Raw genomic sequence first — 20552 nt, forward strand, 5'->3', positions numbered from 1 at the left:
TAACAACAAATACTAAAAACAGAATAAAATAAAGATTTAAATGGGGCTCCCATACAACAAACGTGATTTTTGACCAAAGTTAAGCAACGTCGGGAGGGGTCAGTACTTGGATGGGTGACCGTTTTCTTTTTGCTTTTTTTTGTTTTTTTTTTGCATTATGGTACGGAACCCTTCGTGCGCGAGTCCGACTCGCACTTGCCCGGTTTTTAATTTTAAGCTGACATGGTCAGAATTCCAAGATAACACCTACAAGATATTATTAGGTACCATCATTATATATTATTATATAATTATGGTACCTAACGTTCAAAACAAGCAAATTTGGAAGAGAATGGATCGCAACGGTGTGTGGTTGTTCCACAATTTAAACAAATAGTAATATGTAAGTTACTTTGATAAGATCGCATGAGAAACTGGTATCGTCTTGGGTCGTCCCATTCGTTTTTCGTCAAGTTCTTAAATTTCTCCTATTCCGCTTTCGTCACGCATTCTACATTGAAAACCACCGACGATTGTGACGAATGTAGAATCAGTGACGAAAGCAGAATAGGACTAATTTAAGAACTTGAAGAAAAACGAATGGGACGACCCAAGACGATACCGAGAAACTGTACCGTACTTAATATCGGAAATTCTCAAAAGTAAATGTGTCCTAGTTTAGAATAGTCTAAGCGAAATGAACTCGCGATTCTCACGAATGACAGCTATCGTTAGATATCAATCTATTTAGTCTCAAATAAGGCTAGATATTATTCATAAACATATCCTACTGTGCTAATAATTAGACAATGTTGCCACTTTTTACTAGCGCGTCTTGTATATACAGGGTGGAAAAATAAGTCGGGCCCTGGAGGAAAACTACCTTAAATCCTTAATTTGGCTCATTTTACTTTTAAAAATAAAGGAATGTCTCCTTTAAGTAAAATGAGCCAACTTAAGGATTGAAGGTAGTTTCCTTCCAGGGCCCGACATACTTTTCCACACTGTATGTAAACATAAGTAAATAAAAGTACTTTTTTAAATCCTAGGAGTAAAATTACCAATAAATAAGTTATCTTAGCGTGTTTATTTATAATAAGTAATTTCCTATTATTATACAAACAAATTATTGCAGTGACAACATTGTCTTAGTTTTTTCGGTCTTGTATTACGATTTCCAGTTTAGCCCTCTACATGCAGCCTGATACGATCGTGAGGTTGTCAAATTTAACACATGTTACTAAAATTCATTATTAAATTAGCAAATTTCAATTTCTTGGTTGCAAAGGGCTCTAGCTTCTAATCAACTAATTTTATTTATATCAATCGTCATACCATATGAGAAGTGGGTATATTTGCGGCGCTCTGAACAATGAGGTTCCCTGGAGTCCCCACCGGTATCATGAAGCAATACGAGGCGGCGATCCCAGACGCAATGTTGTACCACAGCGGGTTCACATTCACTTTCTCAGCCTGCCACATAACAAGTAGATACAGTTAGCATCAAAAATTGCGGATCAACTTATGCATCAAAATGTACCTAATGTTGACATTTTCTAACAGCTTAAATAAAACGATTGTACCACTTTTATACCCCCTATTATTATGTAGGTATATGTACCCCACTCTAATAAATAATCGTGGGTTTATTAACTTTAACTTATCAAATTAAAGTCAATCAAACGGTATCGTCTTGGGTCGTCCCATTCGTTTTTCGTCAAGTTCTTAAATTAGTCCTATTCGTTACAATCGTCGGTGGCTTTCAATGTAGAATGCGTGACGAAAGCAGAATAGGACTAATTTAAGAACTTGACGAAAAACTAATGGGACGGCACAAGACGATACCAATCAAACCACATACAAAAGGTGCCTAGAGTTAGACCGAGATAAGTTTGCAGCGATTTTGGTAGCCCAGACTGTGCAAGTATTATTTTAAACGTGAAACTTCTATGAAATTATGATGTAAAAATGTCATTGCACAGTTTGTGTTGTCAAAATCAGTTATCTTGGTCTAACTCTAAAAATTCAACGGTACAAGAAATGTTTGATATTATAGGTATAATTTCTGTCTTACCAGCTGCATTGCTATTGGCGTAATCACGTTGCAAACAGCTACGTTCGAGGCAAAATTAGTAAGAAAGATTGTAAAAAAGATAATTATCAAAAGAATAACTCCGTTGGGTAGGCCCTGCAATTTCTCTAATACAATTCCAATCTTTCCATTCAAATCGGAATACTTCGCTCCTGCCGCAGTGGACAAGGCAAAACCTCCAGCTGAAAGCAAATTAATTTGGCAGCTGTATTGAAAGCAGTATGCAGTACTTACATTATTTTATTGCTGCAAATATTAGGCCAAGCAACAAGAAGGTATAGTGTTTTACTCTGGAATGGTGTCAATGTAAATAAATATAAATAAATATTACAGGACATTCTTACACAGATTGACTAAGTTAGTCAGGTAAGGTAGACAGTAAGCTCATCAAGAAGGCTAGTGTTGTGGGTACTCAGACAACGATATATATAATATACAAATACTTTAATACATAGAAAACACCCATGACTCGGGAACAAATATCTGTATGATCATACAAATAAATGCCTTTACTGGGATTCGAACCCACTAGGCCAGACCGGTCATCAATGTGATATCATTAAATTAATTCAGCAACCCCAATTTGCACAAAAACGACACCAAACATGGCCTAGCGGCTTCACTGATCTAGACATCAAGATAAAATTGAGAGCCCTAAATAAACTTTTAAGAGCGGATATCTCAAAAACTATACAAGATTTAGAAAAAATTGATACATATCATTTGTAACAAATTTAATCAATTTTTATTTTGTATGAGGGGCCACGTAGATAAGACGCATAGTTTCCGAGATATAATCAAAAAACCGAAAAAGGGGCTTTCAAACCCCCCTCCCCCGGCTCAAGAGCTATAGCCGGGGACTTTTGATATACCTATTCACCTCGTAACTAGTCCAAAACAAAGTTCCGAAGTCAAACATTGTGTTCCAATCATTTCTCTCTATAACCTTGATCATTCGTTGCCTGGCCTAAATAGGTAATACCAAATACTCGTAAGGTCATTGTGGCTAATCCCTCATAGGCACTATTCCATCAACTAGCGTTTGTCTCGAACAACGAACATCATTGATAATGATAAAGTCGTCGACAAAGCAGTGCAAAGCAGTGATTGCTTTTAGTTTCAGCAATCAAAAGCAAATGGTTTTTATTCCTACGGTTGAAAATCAAAGAAATATACGCTTGCGGACGGAATGGTCCCTGGCTATGATTTAATTAGCCACCATGATCTTACATGTAAAATCACAATGAAAGGGTCTAGCAGGCTAAGTGAACAAGAAGTGCCTCCAACGACGATTGGGGCATTCTTTCAAGTGGTTAATCTAACTTAAACAGTTTACAAAATATAGCGCTTTCAATGATACACTGATTATTTTACATTGTCCTGAATAACTCGAAAACAAAACAAGACCGAGGACTGATATTAAGCGTAGAGTGTTCTTAGGACCTGCCAGTACACCACCTGAAAGAATGACCAAATCCGTCGTCGGGGGCACTTCTTGTTCGCTTAGCCTGCTAGACCCTTTGATTACGGTTAGTTAAGTATAATGATAGAAAAACATGATAGACAGGCACCAGGTATACCTAGTAAAAATGAAAAACTGTACGGCAAAGAAGCATTCATCACACCCCAGTTGAGGCAAGACGGAATTGGCCCCTTTGGAAGTTCGTCGACAACTGTAAAAAACATCAACAAAATCAAAAGGCTGATAGGACTAGCTTTCTCATTACAACAAATACTTACCATAAAATGAGGTAACTATGTATATAGTTCTATAATATGGTTCAGTTTTTAACGTTGATTATCAACAAGCCTTTTGATTTATAGTATAACATATACTGTACTATCTATACTTTGAAACTATAATTTGATTTTATTATTATTAACAAATATTGTTTATAAAATTGCATGCACTTTAATCACAATATCATTGTAAATCAAATTTTATTACGGAAATAATTAATTATTATAATTTAAAAATATTTATGCATAATTTGCTATAACTTGAATTTGGACCATAATTGTAAATAAAGTTGTGGGCCAAAGTTACCTGACTTTACGCTACTTTATAATTATATGTAAAACTTTGTTATTTCTACTCAGTTTTTTACTACAGTTAGGACGCTAAGCACGAAGAATTTCATACATTGATCTCTCGTCGCCGTTTACTATCTCTATCAGTCTATCACGCACGCATAATTAATTATATTGCTATTCCACCGATAATACCAGCAATAAATGCCACTGTGCGAGCGGGATTGCCATATAATTATGCACGTGCGGCAGTGTTGGGCAAAAAGTAATTGAATTACTAATTAACAATTGCAATTACAAATTGTAATTCCAACAAATAATTTCCATTACATGTGGAAAGTAATTAAAATTTTAATTACTAATTACAATTGCAAAATGTAATTAGTAATTAAATTATTAATTACATTTTGTAATTAATTTTTTTAATTTAATTACTTTTTTGAATTACAATTACTTTTATAGAATGCAAGTTTTTGATCATCTTTATTTCCAAAATCAGATGAACATTTTGAATGGTTTTCAATTTGACTAAGCAACATTGTCAATGTTAACTTTGGTTGAATTGGTTGGACTGTAGCAAAGGGAGGGCTGGGACTTAGAATTTTTTTTCTGATAAAGTGGTGTCATTATGATACAATTTTTAAATGATTGTAATGTGTAAATCACGTCAAAATAAGCATCTTTTACTGAAAAAACTTTTCTCTAAAATAAAAAATGGCTGAGTTAGACGCCTCTAAAGATTGATGTTTTTAAAGGGAGCTGGGACTTAAAAAAATTTCATCGCGAGTGGTGTCATTATGACATATATTTTAAATGATTGTAACGTATAGAACACGTCAAAATAGGCTACTTTTACTTGAAAAACTTTTTTCTAAAATTGAAAATAGCGGACTGTATCAAAGCGGGCTGTTTCTGGGACTTAGAATTTTTTTTGAGAAAATTAAAAAAACGGGTTTCAAAACAGTTCTTAATAAAGTTTTAGAAAAAATTTCAAGTAAAAGTAGCTTATTTTGACGTGTTCTATACGTTACAATCATTTAAAATATATGTCATAATGACACCACTCGCGATGAAAATTTTCTAAGTCCCAGCTCCCTTTAAAAACATCAATCTTTGGAGGCGTCTAACTCAGCCATTTTTTATTTGAGAGAAAAGTTTTTTCACTAAAAGATGCTTATTTTGACGTGATCTACACATTACAATCATTTAAAAATAGTGCCATAATGACACCACTTTGTCAAAAAAAATTCTAAGTCCCAGCCCCCCCTTTGCTACAGTCCAACCCGAAAGGCACCTTAGGTCGGCGCTTACGTCATTATTAGCGGCGCCCCAGTACTAATGCGGTGCTACGCGACGTAAGCGCCGACCGCCATATTCAACGTGGTTTGTCACATAGTACCCTGTAAAGGTATGATTCCAGGGATAAAAAATATGTTATAACGTTATCCAGCGTATAATGGAATTCATAAAAGTTTTTCTTTATAATTACTCCAAGTAAATTTGTTCATATTTGCATTTTATTTAAAAGGTAAATGAAAAGTAATTGAGTAATTCAATTACTAATTAATGTAATTACAATTGCAAATTACACAGAAAATTCAATTGGGTAGGTAAAGTTTTTTGAAGATAGGCAAATTATATTTTTTCCCGATAGTATTCATTATAGCGATCACGGAAATGCAGCTCTTTTATTTTTATATCATTTTATTGATTAAATATAATTTTTTAAATGATCGATATGACGTTTGTGAGGTGAAATGGCAGATTCGAGTAATTAATTCCTTGGCGCGTAGTAAATGGGACGAGATAGAAAAAAAATCGATGTCAACTGTCAGTGTCATTCTTGGAAAATAACTTGCAAATAATTGGAAAATAATGGTCGGACGAAACATTTGTGTTTTCTTGTAATTGGATGTCGGTGTGATTTCTAGAATAAGTATTTTTAACGTCCCTAGCACGATCAACACGGATATTTTGATAATGATAACGATTGCTTTCGACTACTTGGAGTACTTGGCACTGCTTCTTGGAGAACATTTTCATTAACGCCTCCACCACGACTCTTGGACACGAGTCATTTTGGATCTCAGTATCAACACAATAGATGGAGACGATCCCGGAAACGTTCGAATGGAAATAGAATATTACAGAGATGAACTCAAAGTGCGTCGTACCGTCTTGTAGGAAGTACAGACGTTACTTTCCAAATTCAGCGTATTTGAGCACACCAAAGTCTTTAACAGCGATTCGGTGCCAAGCTTTGAAGATATATTGGCCAAAATGGTAACTTATACGTTTGTGAGGACTATATAAACGTGATTGTTGTATTATACACTCGGCGTCAAAAAAATCGCACCTCGCCGAAAATTCGTTTCAAGCAAATATAGCTCTTATCTAATGCATTGTACCCTGTCAATATTGGTATCATTTGAAAGCGCAATTAATGAACTTTAAAAAGATAAATCGTAATTATCCGTAAAAACAACCATCGCCGAACATAGGGGTTTTGTTTAAAAAAGGGCCGAGATCCAATTTTAATCGGTCCGTTGTTGTGCAATCCGGGACGGGTATAAAATGGAGGGTAAAGGTTAGTTATGGTTTATTCGCTCTCCAGAGGTCACTGAGGTTACTAATGAACCGTTACAGCAAGAAAAAACCCTTGGACATGGATACCAGGCCAGAAGGAGCAGCTCAAGGGGTGGCACTGCTGCAAACAAGACTATGGCAGTAAGAAGTTGCTGAAAGATTTAACATAAGCGGTTTCCGAGTGCATCGAGTCTTGCTGGGGTTCCAGGTGACTGGTAGTTACATCAGGAGGCCTAGACCTGGAAGACAACACTGCTCTTCCGCTAGTAACAACCGGTACATTGTATCGAACTTTTTGCAGAACCGTTTCTCCGAGGCTGTTGAGCTGCAGCAGCAGCTTCAAGCAGCTCCAAAAACAGCAGTAAGCATCTCTACGATAGGAAGAAAGCCGGAAGAGAAGAGGATGTTGCCCCTTAGAGCTTCTACGGGCCCCCAATTAAAGCAATAGCATCGAATAGCCAGGAGGCAATTTTGCCGACTGCACGAAGATTGGACGTTTGAACAATAGAGGAATGTCCTCTTTTCCGACGAGACCAGGGTGTGCCTTTACACCACCGACAGGTGCAAAGGGGTGTATATGAGGCAGGGAGAGCAATTTACGCAAGCCTGCACTGAAGAAATCGTCCACTAAGGGGACGGATCTCGCATGTTCTGGAGCGGCATTTCGATGGATGAGTAAACTGATCTCCTGTGCATTTCCCGCACTGAAGGTGGTCACAGCCAGAGATCCCTGACTGCTCGGCGTTACATAACGGTGTTCTTGGAGGAGGATATGATCCCATATGATGGTTTTGTTGGACCCAACTTCCAGTTTAAGCATGACAACGCCCGCGGTCACACTGCGTTGTTTGTGTGAGACTAACTATGGAAGGTTGGGATCATCGTAATGGAGTGGCCAGCAAGGAGCCCTGACCTGAACCCAATCGAACATCACTAGGATCAGCTAAACCGACGGGTTCGGTCGCCTGATCCTGCTCCTGCCACTCTCGACAGGCTTCAAAACGCCATTATTGAGGAGTGGAACAACTTTCCTCAAAAACGCATCATGGCACTCATGACAGTCATGACTGATCACATGGAAGCTACTCGGAGGGCAAGAAGAGGTAGCACTAGGTTTTAAGTTTAGTTTTAAGTTTGTTTTTTCTGTATCTGTTGATTTTGTAGTGATTTTATTCGTTGCAATTTTTACTTGAATACACGTCGATTCGTTTTTCCTGAAAATTTTCTTTTTGTATGCGGTAGATCGTCCATTTTACGACATTTTCCAATAGAGGGTTTCATAACCTTTCAAATAAGGCCCCATAGTCTTATCTTGCCTTATATAATATAAGGTTTATAACCGCTTGAAAGAAAAAAGTTAAGATGTGCGATTTTTTTGACGCTGAGTGTACATACATAATGATTAAGATTGTAATAGTCTTATAACTAGGTCGTTATTGGCTATTATATATGGGCTCGGCAAGGTGTTCACAATATCTGAACACGCACGCCCTGATAATAGAGGCGTGTTCAGATATTTATGAGCACCCTAGCTGCACCAATATATCTGATGGCGACTGTACTTTAGAAAACTTATAATATAAATCCAAAATAATATAATATAAATCCAGTAAATTTCGTTTCGTTTTATTTTAAAATCCACAAATTATTATCCTTAAGCATTAACATTACAACAGTATATAGAATCACGCTGTGTGGCGTGCCCTTGAAGAGAGTTGAGAGGTTCAAATATGGTCAATATGGATAAGTATGTCTGTAGGGTAAATGTGCTTCACGTTGGGGCCTGTTTACATATTGATTAGTGTTGATTGCGGGTTTAATACATTTGCCACTATACACAAGTAGCAAGTGTATCAACTCGCAAAAATACTACATTTTTGCTTCCATTGAGGTATACATAGTAATAGATCGGGATCTCTAGAAGAGTGTCGTATGCATAATTATTAGACCGCAATTTGACTTCTGATCCTTGTAGTAGGGCTCCTAGGCTACAAGAAACCTGATGTTGCCGGGCTGAAAAGTGGTGCCGTTCCCCGCCACCACCCCCTTGAAAATCCCCTATAAAATGTTCATAGTCTTGAAAGATTCTAATGGTTTTAATTTATTTTTAATAACTTATTCGTGTTAAAATAAGCTGCTATAACATATACCGTTATATAGAATAGTTTGACGGAGCTGTTTTTGACGGCCGAGTCTTACCGAGGTCGTCAAGTAATAAGTTTTAGGAGCAGTTCAGTTAAAGATGGACTAGTAAAATAATTTGCACACTACAGGGAAGTTAAATCTATATTAGTTTTTATTGAATATACAGGTAACAAAATTATGATAAGGACCATACAGATTAACTTTTTTGTAAGTTTTTCAAATAATTTCTTCTGTTCTAATACTGTTTATAGGACGTTATTGTAATATAATAAAAAAATCTAAAATAGGTGGAGCGCTCCTTTTTTACTGATAATATTATAAACACAATTTATGAGAGAAATCTCACTACTTATGAAGTGGTACTAATATTATTACCACTGTCAATTGTCACGATAATGTTGATGCTAAAACTCACTTTAAGTACCTAAGTAATTATGTAATTTTTTTTTGTATTTAATCAAGAGATTTACGATGGGAAGAGGCCATGGCATGACAAAGGCTCCCTGGAAGCTGGGTCGACCCCTCGTCTGGGACGCCACGTGCGTGGATACGCTCGCGCCGTCCCATCTTCAAGGGACCTCTTTCAGGGCTGGCGCCGCTGCCGATGCGGCCGAGCATCTCAAGTGGCGCAAATATGCAGCCCTAGACACCGCACTGAGAGAAAAGTACAACAAAAATAAACTTAATCCGGGGACAAGGAGAGTTAACTAATAGGAACAAATTGACTTTTGCAATTTCTATTAGTTCTTGCAATTTCTATTATCTGTTTGTTGAAATTATATTTGGGATTACTGAGCTGTTTGTATAAATAAATAAACTTTACAGAAATAGTGAAACGTCCATAATTATTACTCAAACTTCATTTTTTCCCCCAGTACAGAACTGTTTTTTAATTCCTGGTGATGATTTTTCTTTCAGTGCGGCTGCATGTTCCCTGTAGTGTGAAAATTATTTTACTAGTCCATAGTTGAACTGCTACTAAAACTTATTACTTGACGACCTCGCATAGCCTCGGCCGTCAATAACAGCTCCGTCAAACTATTCTATATATCACGGTATATTAGCAGCTTATTTTAACACAAATAAGTTATTAAAAATAAAATAAAACCATTAGAATCGCTCAAGACTATATGAACATTTTATAGGGGATTTTCAAGGGGGTGGTGGGGGGAACGGCACCACTTTTCAGCCCGGCAACATCAGGTTTCTTGTAGCCTAGGAGCCCTACTACAAGGATCAGAACTCAAACTGCGGTCTAACAATTATGCATACGACACTCTTCTAGAGATCCTGATCTATAAGCACTATTCTCAAATTATGTGAGGAAATAAAACAAATTCAATTTAGTAAAGCGTATTTAATAGGGGTAAAGTGACGCGAATACAATTAAAAAAACAACGCATATTCTTAGTTTATATTAAATGTAGATGGCTTTTTAGTTTTCACTTGGTCACAGAAATACGCTAAAAACCACTTTCAGAGTAGGTGTTTCTTGCGTTTTGGCTGTCCTTCTTGTGTCCTTCCACAGCATGAGCATGTCGTAAGTCCTGTTGTATTTGTCCCAGGACTTAGCAGGAAGCTAGTTATTCATTATTAAGTTTGCTTCTGCTTTCAAATGAGGCGGTGCATGCCGTCTATTCCAGGTCGTTTTCGTCACTTGAACTCATTTTGTTTATTACGAGTATTAAAATAACAAGCGGTAACTTATTGAGTATTGCACAACGAATAAACTTTGCCGCCTTTTATTTGCATATTTTTTTAAATTATATTACCATAGATACAAAGCATACGGTACGCGCATGCGTCAATCCGCGCGCACCGCGCAGCGCCCTTTCGCGGTGCTAAAGCGGTATCCAGACGGGCCTGATCAAATCGGTCGATTTGATCAGAAATGAAATTGGCGTCAATCTCCAATTTTAGATTTATGGTGATATTAGACCTATTTAAATTGAAAAAATGCCCCATAACGAAAATACTAGCCTCACAAATTGGTGTTCTTGTGTCCGCACCTCATTTTATTGGTCATTATCGGCGGTTGAATTCGGCGAGCCAAATTGGCGTTTGCGTCCGTACGTCCCGATTCGATCGGGCAATTTAATCAGATTGGCGAAAAATTGACTAATCTGGATACGCCTTAAGCAACATCGAGTTGACGATAATTTGACATATAATAATAATAGATTTTTAGCATAAGTTGCATTTCATAAAACTTAACCCAAATCATTTCTACATTTTCAAGTCAAAGATAAAGACTTGTTGGTTTTAAAATTTTAATAAGTATACACCATAACATTGTCATGATCTTGTAACATTGTTAAAATAAGAGAGTCTCCCATTTTCATTTTATTGCATTTTTTATAAAATGTCTTTAGATTCTCGGGATATCTTGGTCCTAATTCGATTGCTCTTTTTTATGGAAATAATTATATCCTTCAGATTCACAGGATGCTCGAGGCTTAGCCGAATAACACTGCAAGGAAGTATGTCATGGCTCAATGGTTCTAATTAGCCATCAGTATAATACCGCCAATGAATGTTTACATCCACCTGAAAATAAGAACAACATTCATAAAATGAGGATAACCACACAAAACTAACAGATGGTTGAAATTGTTAGAAAAAATTAGACCGATTTCTTGTTTACGAACTTAACAGCTCATGGCAATTTAATAATAAAAATCAAAACACAAGTGAAGAAAGTTTTATGTACCTATGTATTTCACGGATACGTACTCCTGTACGGCCATTGCTCCTCTAATTCAACGGCATTGTGCTTATCACTGTTATGATAATAATTTCAAATTTGTAGAATCTGCTCGCAATCTCGTATGAACTCGCTTATTTTTCTTGCAAAACTCTGTCCAAGGGTCAGCGTAGGGGCCGTCGTGTAGGGGTGGGGAAGAAAACGTTGTCCAATAATTTATGCAGTGCCAAGTTATCGAAAGTAAATTCAATCTTTGTCCAAATACGCGCAGATGTCGTGGGGAATCAGAAGTCCGTGGGTCGTGCTGAGGTCGCCGAAAATCTCAATGATAACATTAATAGCAATTCGCAAGGTAACATGAGGCTTGTCCGTTATTTTTCGGGAATGAGAGCTAAGTGACACTGACAGTTGACATCGTTTTTTTTTCTATCCCGTCCCATTTACTACGTGCAAAGGAATTACTCGGATCTGCCATTCCATCTCACAAACGTCATATCGATCATTTAAAAAATTATATTTAATCAATAAAATGAAATAAAAATAAAAGAGCTGCATTTCCGTAATCGCTATAATAAATACTATCGGAAAAAAATATAATTTGCCTATCTTCAAAAAACTTTACCTACCCAATTACATGTAATTAAATGTAATTAAATTAGTAATTAAATTACACGAGTAATTAATTACGCCCAACACTGACGTGCGGTAGACATAGGTAATGTCGATATTCTTAGTGCTTAGCATCCTTACTTTAATTTTGAATAGCTTGCGTTATCCTTGTTAACCCTTTATAAGGCAGAGGCGATATATCGACCACATACGCTCAATCAGAAATTCAACCATACTGTTTTAATAATAGGGCTCAAAATCGTTTGCATTAATTGAATATTCAACTTGCTTTTAAAATAGATTTTTGAAATGTAGGCTTCTGATAGCTGCAACAAATTCTGCGATAGCACGTCCCTGTCAACGGGCCTTATAAAGGGTTAAGGGTTAGGTTTCGACAAGAGGTGTACCTACATATCAATGTATCGGAAGGACTAACGTGTTCCCAAATACACATCTTGTACAAAGCTTCTATTATCATGCAAGACATTAAAGTTCAGATATTTTTGGGCACCTTGATCGGAACGGTACATGCCAAAATATATATCACCTTCAGCCTGACTAGTTTTTGGCCGGTACCGTATCTAATGGCGAAAGTACACTCGTATTATCAAATAAATGTAAAAGTATAAAATAATTCAATAGTTACATTTTGCTTTACAGTTCTTAAATATGGTCGAGGTAGCTGGTAAGTACAGCATTAGAAATATAACAAATGTTGCCGCTGCTGAATCTCTGATACTGAAACACACAAACTTAGGCCGTTAATACCTTACGTGGTCAAATATCCCCATAAGGTGTCCACTGCAAGGCAGCGGAGAGGCGCGGCGAGAGAGAAAAATCCACCAACAAAATTGCATAAAATCTCCGCTCCACTTTGCGTTACCTATAGGTAGATTTTTACGTCGCTCGCCGCTTGGCTTGGATAGGCAGCCTAATGATAATGAACTACTGGATTTTATTCATACTATTAGTTAATAATAAAGATGAGTCATATATTATCTTTCCTATCACGGAACAATGGTGTTCCGGACCTTTGGGAGCCATGCTCGGAGCCGACGCCAACACGTAGGCTCTTTTGACACTTTAATGACTTTTTAGGAATACACTGAGCGGATGCTGCCCTTGTCCGTGTCATGGGACGCACGCAGATGTAGCACCCGCCAGGGTGTAAGGATTATTGAGAGTTGATGGGATCTAAAATGAACTAGGTTATTGGGTGAAAGCGATGGCTGGATAAGTACTGAGAAGAAAACATCGGTGAAGGAAAACATAGTGAGTACTGAGCTATGGGATAAAAAACCGGACGCCTGCCAAGTAAAACGGTATACAATTTTATTTCCGGCAGACGGTGACTCACCCTCACAAAGTGAGTCATAATTATTTGTATTGTGTGAAATTTGGCTTAAAACAATAATTAATAGTCTAAAGCTACAAAATTTGATTGAGACGCGATTCCTTAGCACAAGCCTCAGAAATTGAGTATCTCTGCAATTCTCGAATTTTGATTTTAGTGTTAACAGTCCAATGCTGGACTAAATCGCCTTCGGTAACCTCCTCTAAAGCAATTCTCACGACACTTTTTCTCACCTTTTTAATTTTTAAAATCGGATACCGTTAGTGGGACCCTAATAATGTTTTTATAAATCTAAGTATTTAACTACATAATAGTTGGTGTTTTTAGCGTCTTACCGCGTTCGTTGAGGAAGCATCCACTGTTCAGTTGTCTTAGAATCCCTCATTGAACTATTATTACTAACGTATAGAACCGGCACTGAGAACCAGTATTTTGCGCAATGAGTTGCTGCCGTTTTGGTATCAAGCCATAGAAGCGGAGCGTGAATCTCGCGCCCTAAACGCGTACGCGCCATGAACATTGCGGCACTTACGACGTTTTGGTCGCGTGGTACAGGTTGCGATTGCGACAATTTCATTGTGAATCCCTATTTAGATGTTAGCGGAGGTGATAGGAGCCCGGGTTTCAGGTATTTCAGGTGACGAAAACGTTAATAAATATAAATACCGTAGCAGCTAATGCTCGTCGCTTGCCATTTAAAACGGCTTTATATCCACATTAAACTGCGCACATAAACCTATCCTTTTGATGGATTTCTACATAATAAGTAAACCAACATACAATTTTTTACTTTCAATCCCAAAAGCATCTCTTATTCTATCGGCCCATCCAGGAAAAACTTGAGGTGCTCGTGAAAAAAATAGCAATATCCCTAAGCTGAATAGACATAGTACCATCTGAAAAAGACCTTACACATTAACGTTCACTAATAATGGCATATGTGACGTAATCTATGAAAAAGGACCTTATTGTCGATGGCGCTTACGCCATTATTAACGATGCTCCGATATAAATACAATGCCACGCGACTCTGTGCGGCGTAAGCTCCATCGACAATAAGGTCCCTTTTCATAGATAATGCCCCATATTTGATTCAATGTCAGGTGTGCCCTCCTAAGCTAAAAAGCGGTATTTGCATAAAAATTTAATTGAAAATACGTCCTTTTAGCGTAGGAGGGAAGGACGTATTTTCAATGAAAATTTTATGCAAATACCGCTTTTTAGCTTAGGAGGGCAGATTAGGTCGTTCGACTTTTGAACAAAAATTATTGAACTACCTATACGAGTAGATAGGTAGGTACCGTAAAACTACCCAGCTGCTTGTATATTCCCGTGCTACAACTATAGAGGCCAATTCGCGTAACGCCCGAAACAGCTACTTTTTAGTGATTCTCTCGTTATTGGTCTTATACTTTTGTTTGAGAACGGGACAAGTAGGTACACAATTTTGGAATAAACATTTGTCAGTTTGTCAAGACAGCACTAACCTTTCTCCGGGAGTTGGGATCCGTACAGAGGACCTGGCCAGGAGTGCCAGGACACACAAATCTTCCAGGAATGCAAAATTCACCAGGTTCGCGGTACACAACACACAGGCGTCTAGGTGCATGTCTTATTTCGTCTGTCATAGGTGTCAACTAATTAGAGGGCCGCGCGGGCGGGGTGAGGGGAGGGGGGACAAATCTGCATAGATACTTGTACAAGTTACATATATGTAGATAGTATTTTGAACATACCCCCGCCCTAAACATCACCATGTTTACGAGAAAAGGAAAAAATATTGCTTATGTAATTTGTTGCATTCTGGAATGGAATAGGTTAATTGACAGGTTTGTCAACGGGTAAACGAATAATCCTATTGGTGGGTCTGGTCAGAACGCCGGTAGCCGTCCGGACCTGTACAACGCGCACAACGCCATCCTTCCCAGGACGGATTGATATGATGCGACCGCGTCGCCATTCTAACGGAGGAACATTTTCTTCTCTGAGGAGTACTAAGTCCCCAACGGCGGGGGGGTCTGTATAGGATGCCCATTTAGGCCTTGTCTGCAAGGTACATAGATATTCTGTTTGCCACCGTGACCAAAAATGTTGAAACATCTGTTGCACCAGCTGAAATCGGGTGAGTTTATTAGTTTTTATATCCTGCAGCGGATATTCAGGAATGGCAGTAAGGGGTTCTCCAATAATAAGGTGTCCCGGTGTCAGAATCTGAAGATCGTTAGGGTCTGGCGATAGGGGGCATAGCGGCCGAGAGTTAAGGGCCCCTTCAATTTTTGTGAAAACCGTCGTAAGTTCTTCATACGTGAGGGGGGTATCTCCGACTACTCGTTTTAAATGGGCCTTTGCCGATTTTACGGCGGCTTCAAATAGGCCGCCCCAGTGCGGGGTGGTCGGGGGATCAAAAATCCAGGTAATATTTCGTTTTGCCATCTCTGAGCCTATTGTATATTTATTAAGGTTTAGGAAATTATGAACTTCAATAAGATGATTGTCCGCGCCTACATAGTTTCGTCCACAGTCTGATCGTATAAGGGAGGGTGAACCGCGTCGGGAGGCAAAACGTGTAAGTGCTGCGAGAAAGGCTTCTGTAGTTAGGTCCGAGACTACCTCGAGGTGGACCGCCTTAGTCGAGAGGCACACGAAGATACACAAATAGGTTTTTACGAGTTTCCTGTTACGCACCGCTTGTACTTTCGTATAAAACGGGCCAGCAAAATCTGTACCAACTCCTTTAAATGCACGTGCGGCTGTTACACGGTCTTTTGGGAGGTCACCCATGAAAGGTTGTTTCGCGATTGCATTTAAACGATAACAAGGCAGACATTTAAACACTATATTATTTATTAGTCGTCGAACTGACAGGATCCAAAATTCACGGGCTAGTATACTATGTAACGCACCAGGTGGGGCATGCGAGTTCTCTTTATGGTAGTGCAAGATAAGAATTTTCACGAAATTACCAGTTTTTGGTAGAAGTAAAGGATGACGCGCATCGAATGGTAAATCAGAGTGCCTTATGCGGCCACCTACTCTGATTAAACCGGTTGTGTCAAGAAATGGGCTTAATTTTTGAATATTAGGGGAACGAACTGTTAATCCACGTTTGAGGAGATCAATTTCTGTGGGGAAGGAGGTAATTTGTACACGCCTAATGAGGAAGACAAGAGCATTTTTTCTTTCCGTTACAGTCAGGAAAGGGGAAGTTTCACGATGATTAAGTGAGCGAGAATTTTTACTAAATCTTAGAATAAAACCGGTTACGCCAATTAGTTTTTGAAAGGAACTGAAGCGTTCTAGGAGAAAGTCAGGACTTGGAATGCAACTTGCACTGGTGACTAAGAGACAACGTAGTCCAGGAAGTTGTGCGATCGGACACAATTTGTCAGATGGCCAACTAGATGGTGCCTCTAGTAACCACTTCGGACACCACCAGAGGGGGTGATTTAGGAGCGCACGAGGGGATAAGCCCCGGGAGGCACAGTCAGCAGGGTTGAGACTGCCGGGAACATGTCTCCATATAGATGGAATTTCAGCATTTTTAATGTGAGATACACGATTAGCTTCGAAAGTTTGAAGTTCATGTGGTGGAGTATTAAGCCAGGCAAGAGTAATTTGACTATCCGTCCAAGTATAGATGGCGTCCAACACTATTGACTTCTGCAGACAGGAGGCAACGTGTTGGACTAATTTCGAAAGGAGCGCAGCTCCCTGCAATTCCAATTTTGGAATTGTGAGACGGGTCCGAACTGGGGAAACCTTTGTTTTTGACATTAACAAATGAACGGAGCAATTATTCTGCTGATCTACAGCGCGAAGATAGATTACGGCAGCGAAACCGGCCTCTGAGGCGTCACTGAACCCATGTAGAGTATAAGTCTTAGGTTTCGGGGGGAAAATACATCTCGGTATGGAAATCAATTGTATGGTATTTAGTTCCTCAGTAAATGTTAACCACTCAGCCGTTAGTTCTGGGGTTAGTGGGGCATCCCAATCAAGGCCCGAGAACCATAGCCGCTGGATAAAAACCTTGGCCTTAAAAACGACGGGTGAAATCCAACCGCTGGGGTCGAAGGTGCGAGCTATCAGAGATAGCACCTTCCGTTTAGTGGGGCATTTATCACAGTCTACACGTGTTGTATATGTGAACGCGTCAGTTACGGGGTTAAACTGGACTCCAAGGACCGCTACTATTTGGGAGTTTTCAACATCTCGGATTGTATGAAGGGGTTGGAGGTAATCAGGGGGGAGGTCATTTAATAGTTCTGGCTTGTTTGAAAGCCATTTCCGCAATTCATATCCGCCGGCACGCATTAAAGATTCCAATTCACCTTTTAAGTTACGAGCTTCTTCCAGGGTTGAGGCTCCTGTCAGGCAATCATCAACATATACGTCGGACTCAATTACCGCCGCAGCGCGAGGGTACTTGGAGCGTTCTTGTTCCGCCAGTTCAAGAAGTACGCGAATTGCAATATAGGGACTTGATCGCAAGCCATAGGTATTGGTATTAAGTTCATAGGTAAGAAGAGGTTCCAAAGGGGACTCGCGCCATAAAATTAACTGAAACCGCCTATCCTCGGGATGTATCCACGACATTCGAAACATCATACGGATATCAGTTACAAATACAATTGTGTGCCTACGAAAATTGAGAAGTATGTGGGTAATATCCCGCTGTAACTTGGGGCCTGTGTGTAAACACTCATTAAGTGATATTCCGTTAGAGCTTTTACTGCTGCCGTCAAAAACTACGCGGAGCTTTTCATTGTCAGAAGCTTTAAATACTCCGTGGTGGGGCACAAAATAATGCTCTACTGAACGCAAATCTACGGAGGATACTGACATGTGATTTAACCTCTGATACTCGCGCATAAATTCAATATATTTTGATTTTAATCGGGGTTCATTTGTAATCGCTTTTCTAAATTAAGGAATCTTTTTTCAGCTATACTGCGGGTCTCACCTAGGGAGGGACGATCACTTAGGAGGGGTAATCTTGTCACGAAGGTACCATCAGAGTTTCTAGTAGTAGTGGTCTTGAAAAATGTCTCACATTCAATATCTAAAGGGTTGGGTTGAGGTGGCTCAGGGGATTCCTCTATTTTCCAGAATCGCTCAACGACTTGAGTTAAAGAAAGGGCTGTCATAGGGGGCCTTGAACTAGGGAGATTCGTGACTGGCCCAGATAGGATGTAGCCAAAGTTAGTTGATATAGCCGTTAGACCGCAGGGTTGTATTTGAATTACGTCGGGTTCTAAAAAAGATCCAAAGACATCGGCTCCTAGTAAAACATCTATTTGGCCGGGTTTATAAAATAAAGGATCGGCGAGGTGCAGTGATCGTGTTGCCGATCGGACCGATAGGGGCAGTTCCACATCCGGGTGGATGCCGGCAATGGTATCTACGACCATAGTTGAGGTAACCGTAGTAACTGGTGACGAAGAGTGAACAGGCTTGAACGTGACAGGGATACAATCGCGTATTGACAAGGCGGGAATATTTCCAATGCCATAAAGTACCATTGGAGACGAGGGGGGAGGGATTAAGTGCACATTGAGCCGGGTTACCGCTAAATTGCAAGTAATCATACAACCTTGAGCACCATTATCAATCAGGGCCCGTGCTTCAACGTAATATCCGTTAGACGTTTTCATATGAATAATAGCAGTAGCGAGTACGACCAGATCTGGGTTTATAATTATTGAAGCACGAGAAGGGAGCGGGGGAGGGGGGCAGTCTAGCTATTGTGGACTCTCGCGGTGAGAGCCCTTATAAGTTTCAGGCCGAGAATGGCGTGGAGACGCTGCACGCCTATCTCTACTAGTGGTAGGGGTAGGGGAACGCACATCACGACGAAGGGGTGGGGAAGAGTACCGTGTAGGGGAGTGGTTCGGAGAGCGGCGCCAGGTTCTAGAAGGAGATGGAGGGGGGGATGCACGGGGTGAAGTCGGTGAAGTAGGACGGGGTGAAGAGCGGTTCATGACGTAATAGCGAGCACCCCCGCCCGTGCGAGGGTGGGGGGAGCTAGGTCTGTTTGGTTCAGGAGAGCAACGAAAGGCAACCGATCGAGTCTGCGGGTTTCCACGGGGGTATACCGGGTTTCGCGGGTCATTAAAACACAGAAGCGTGTGATGGGTAGGGCGGCGGCAAGTACTGCAACGATAATCGCGCGTACACGATGCGATTGAATGTTTATCTAAACATCTATAACACAGACCATTTGATTTTACGAAATTCGAGCGGTCGCGGGGACTCATATCCAAAAAATCTCGGCACTCACGTAAGTAATGAGTTTGACTCGAACACATAGGACACTTCGATGTACGGCCGTTGGATTCGACAACCAACGCATGACGTGGGTCACGTGGGGCCCTCGGTACCGTACCGGTTTTGGAGTAGGAAGGCGCGGCATCCACCAGAGAGGTATTTCCAACGTTATCGTGGTGCCGGCATTCTTCTTCTAGGAAATCTATAAGTTTATCAAAGGTAGGCAGATCCCTTTGGCCGTCCCCGTGGCGGCGTTCAAAACGTGACCTCAAGTCCGCGGGAAGTTTTCCAAAACAAATATGAACAAGTATATATGACCAGTGTTTCACTGGTAACTCGAGTCGTTCTAAACAACGATAGGCAGTAAGCAAAGGATTGAGGAAACTGGCGCGTAGTCCAGTCAACCGAGGACTAATATCCGGCAGGGATATTATTTGGGCAATGTAGGTATCGGCAAGGACGCGTGTATTATGATACCTTCTTTTAAGAAGGTCACGGGCTACACAATAGTTACCAGCTTCGACTTTCAAATGTTGTACCAAACGTTTTGGTTCGTCAGATAAGGCACTCATTAAATAATGCATTTTATGGGTGGGTAATAAATCACTTCGAGTGTCAACGACGCTGTCAAATTGATCAATAAAACTAATCCAGGCGTCCGAGCGCCCATTAAACCTTGGGATTGGGAGATCAGGTAATTTTTGGCGACGCGGGAGGTCCAGGTCAGCGGCAACAATAGTAGCCCGGTCGGGCACCGAACGCATCGGAGTACTCGCGGAGATAGG

General features: G+C 39.9%; 2 protein-coding genes across 2 annotated transcripts in view; one reads left to right on the forward strand and one right to left on the reverse strand.

Moving 5' to 3' along the window:
* LOC134667338 (lysophospholipid acyltransferase 7-like) overlaps positions 1-20552 on the forward strand; it is a 470374-nt gene that overhangs the window by 323090 nt on the left and 126732 nt on the right. The window lies entirely within an intron of this gene.
* LOC134667758 (protein I'm not dead yet-like) overlaps positions 1-20552 on the reverse strand; it is a 38222-nt gene that overhangs the window by 1419 nt on the left and 16251 nt on the right. The window contains exons 10-14 of the mRNA XM_063525175.1: positions 14281-14396; positions 12793-12884; positions 3652-3744; positions 2054-2253; positions 1315-1452 (exon numbers count right to left, since the gene is read on the reverse strand). Of these exons, the coding sequence (XP_063381245.1) occupies positions 1315-1452; positions 2054-2253; positions 3652-3744; positions 12793-12884; positions 14281-14396 (639 nt within the window). The remainder of the gene's footprint in view (positions 1-1314; positions 1453-2053; positions 2254-3651; positions 3745-12792; positions 12885-14280; positions 14397-20552) is intronic.

This window comes from Cydia fagiglandana, chromosome 9, assembly GCF_963556715.1.
Source record: "Cydia fagiglandana chromosome 9, ilCydFagi1.1, whole genome shotgun sequence".
Lineage (NCBI taxonomy): Eukaryota > Metazoa > Arthropoda > Insecta > Lepidoptera > Tortricidae > Cydia > Cydia fagiglandana.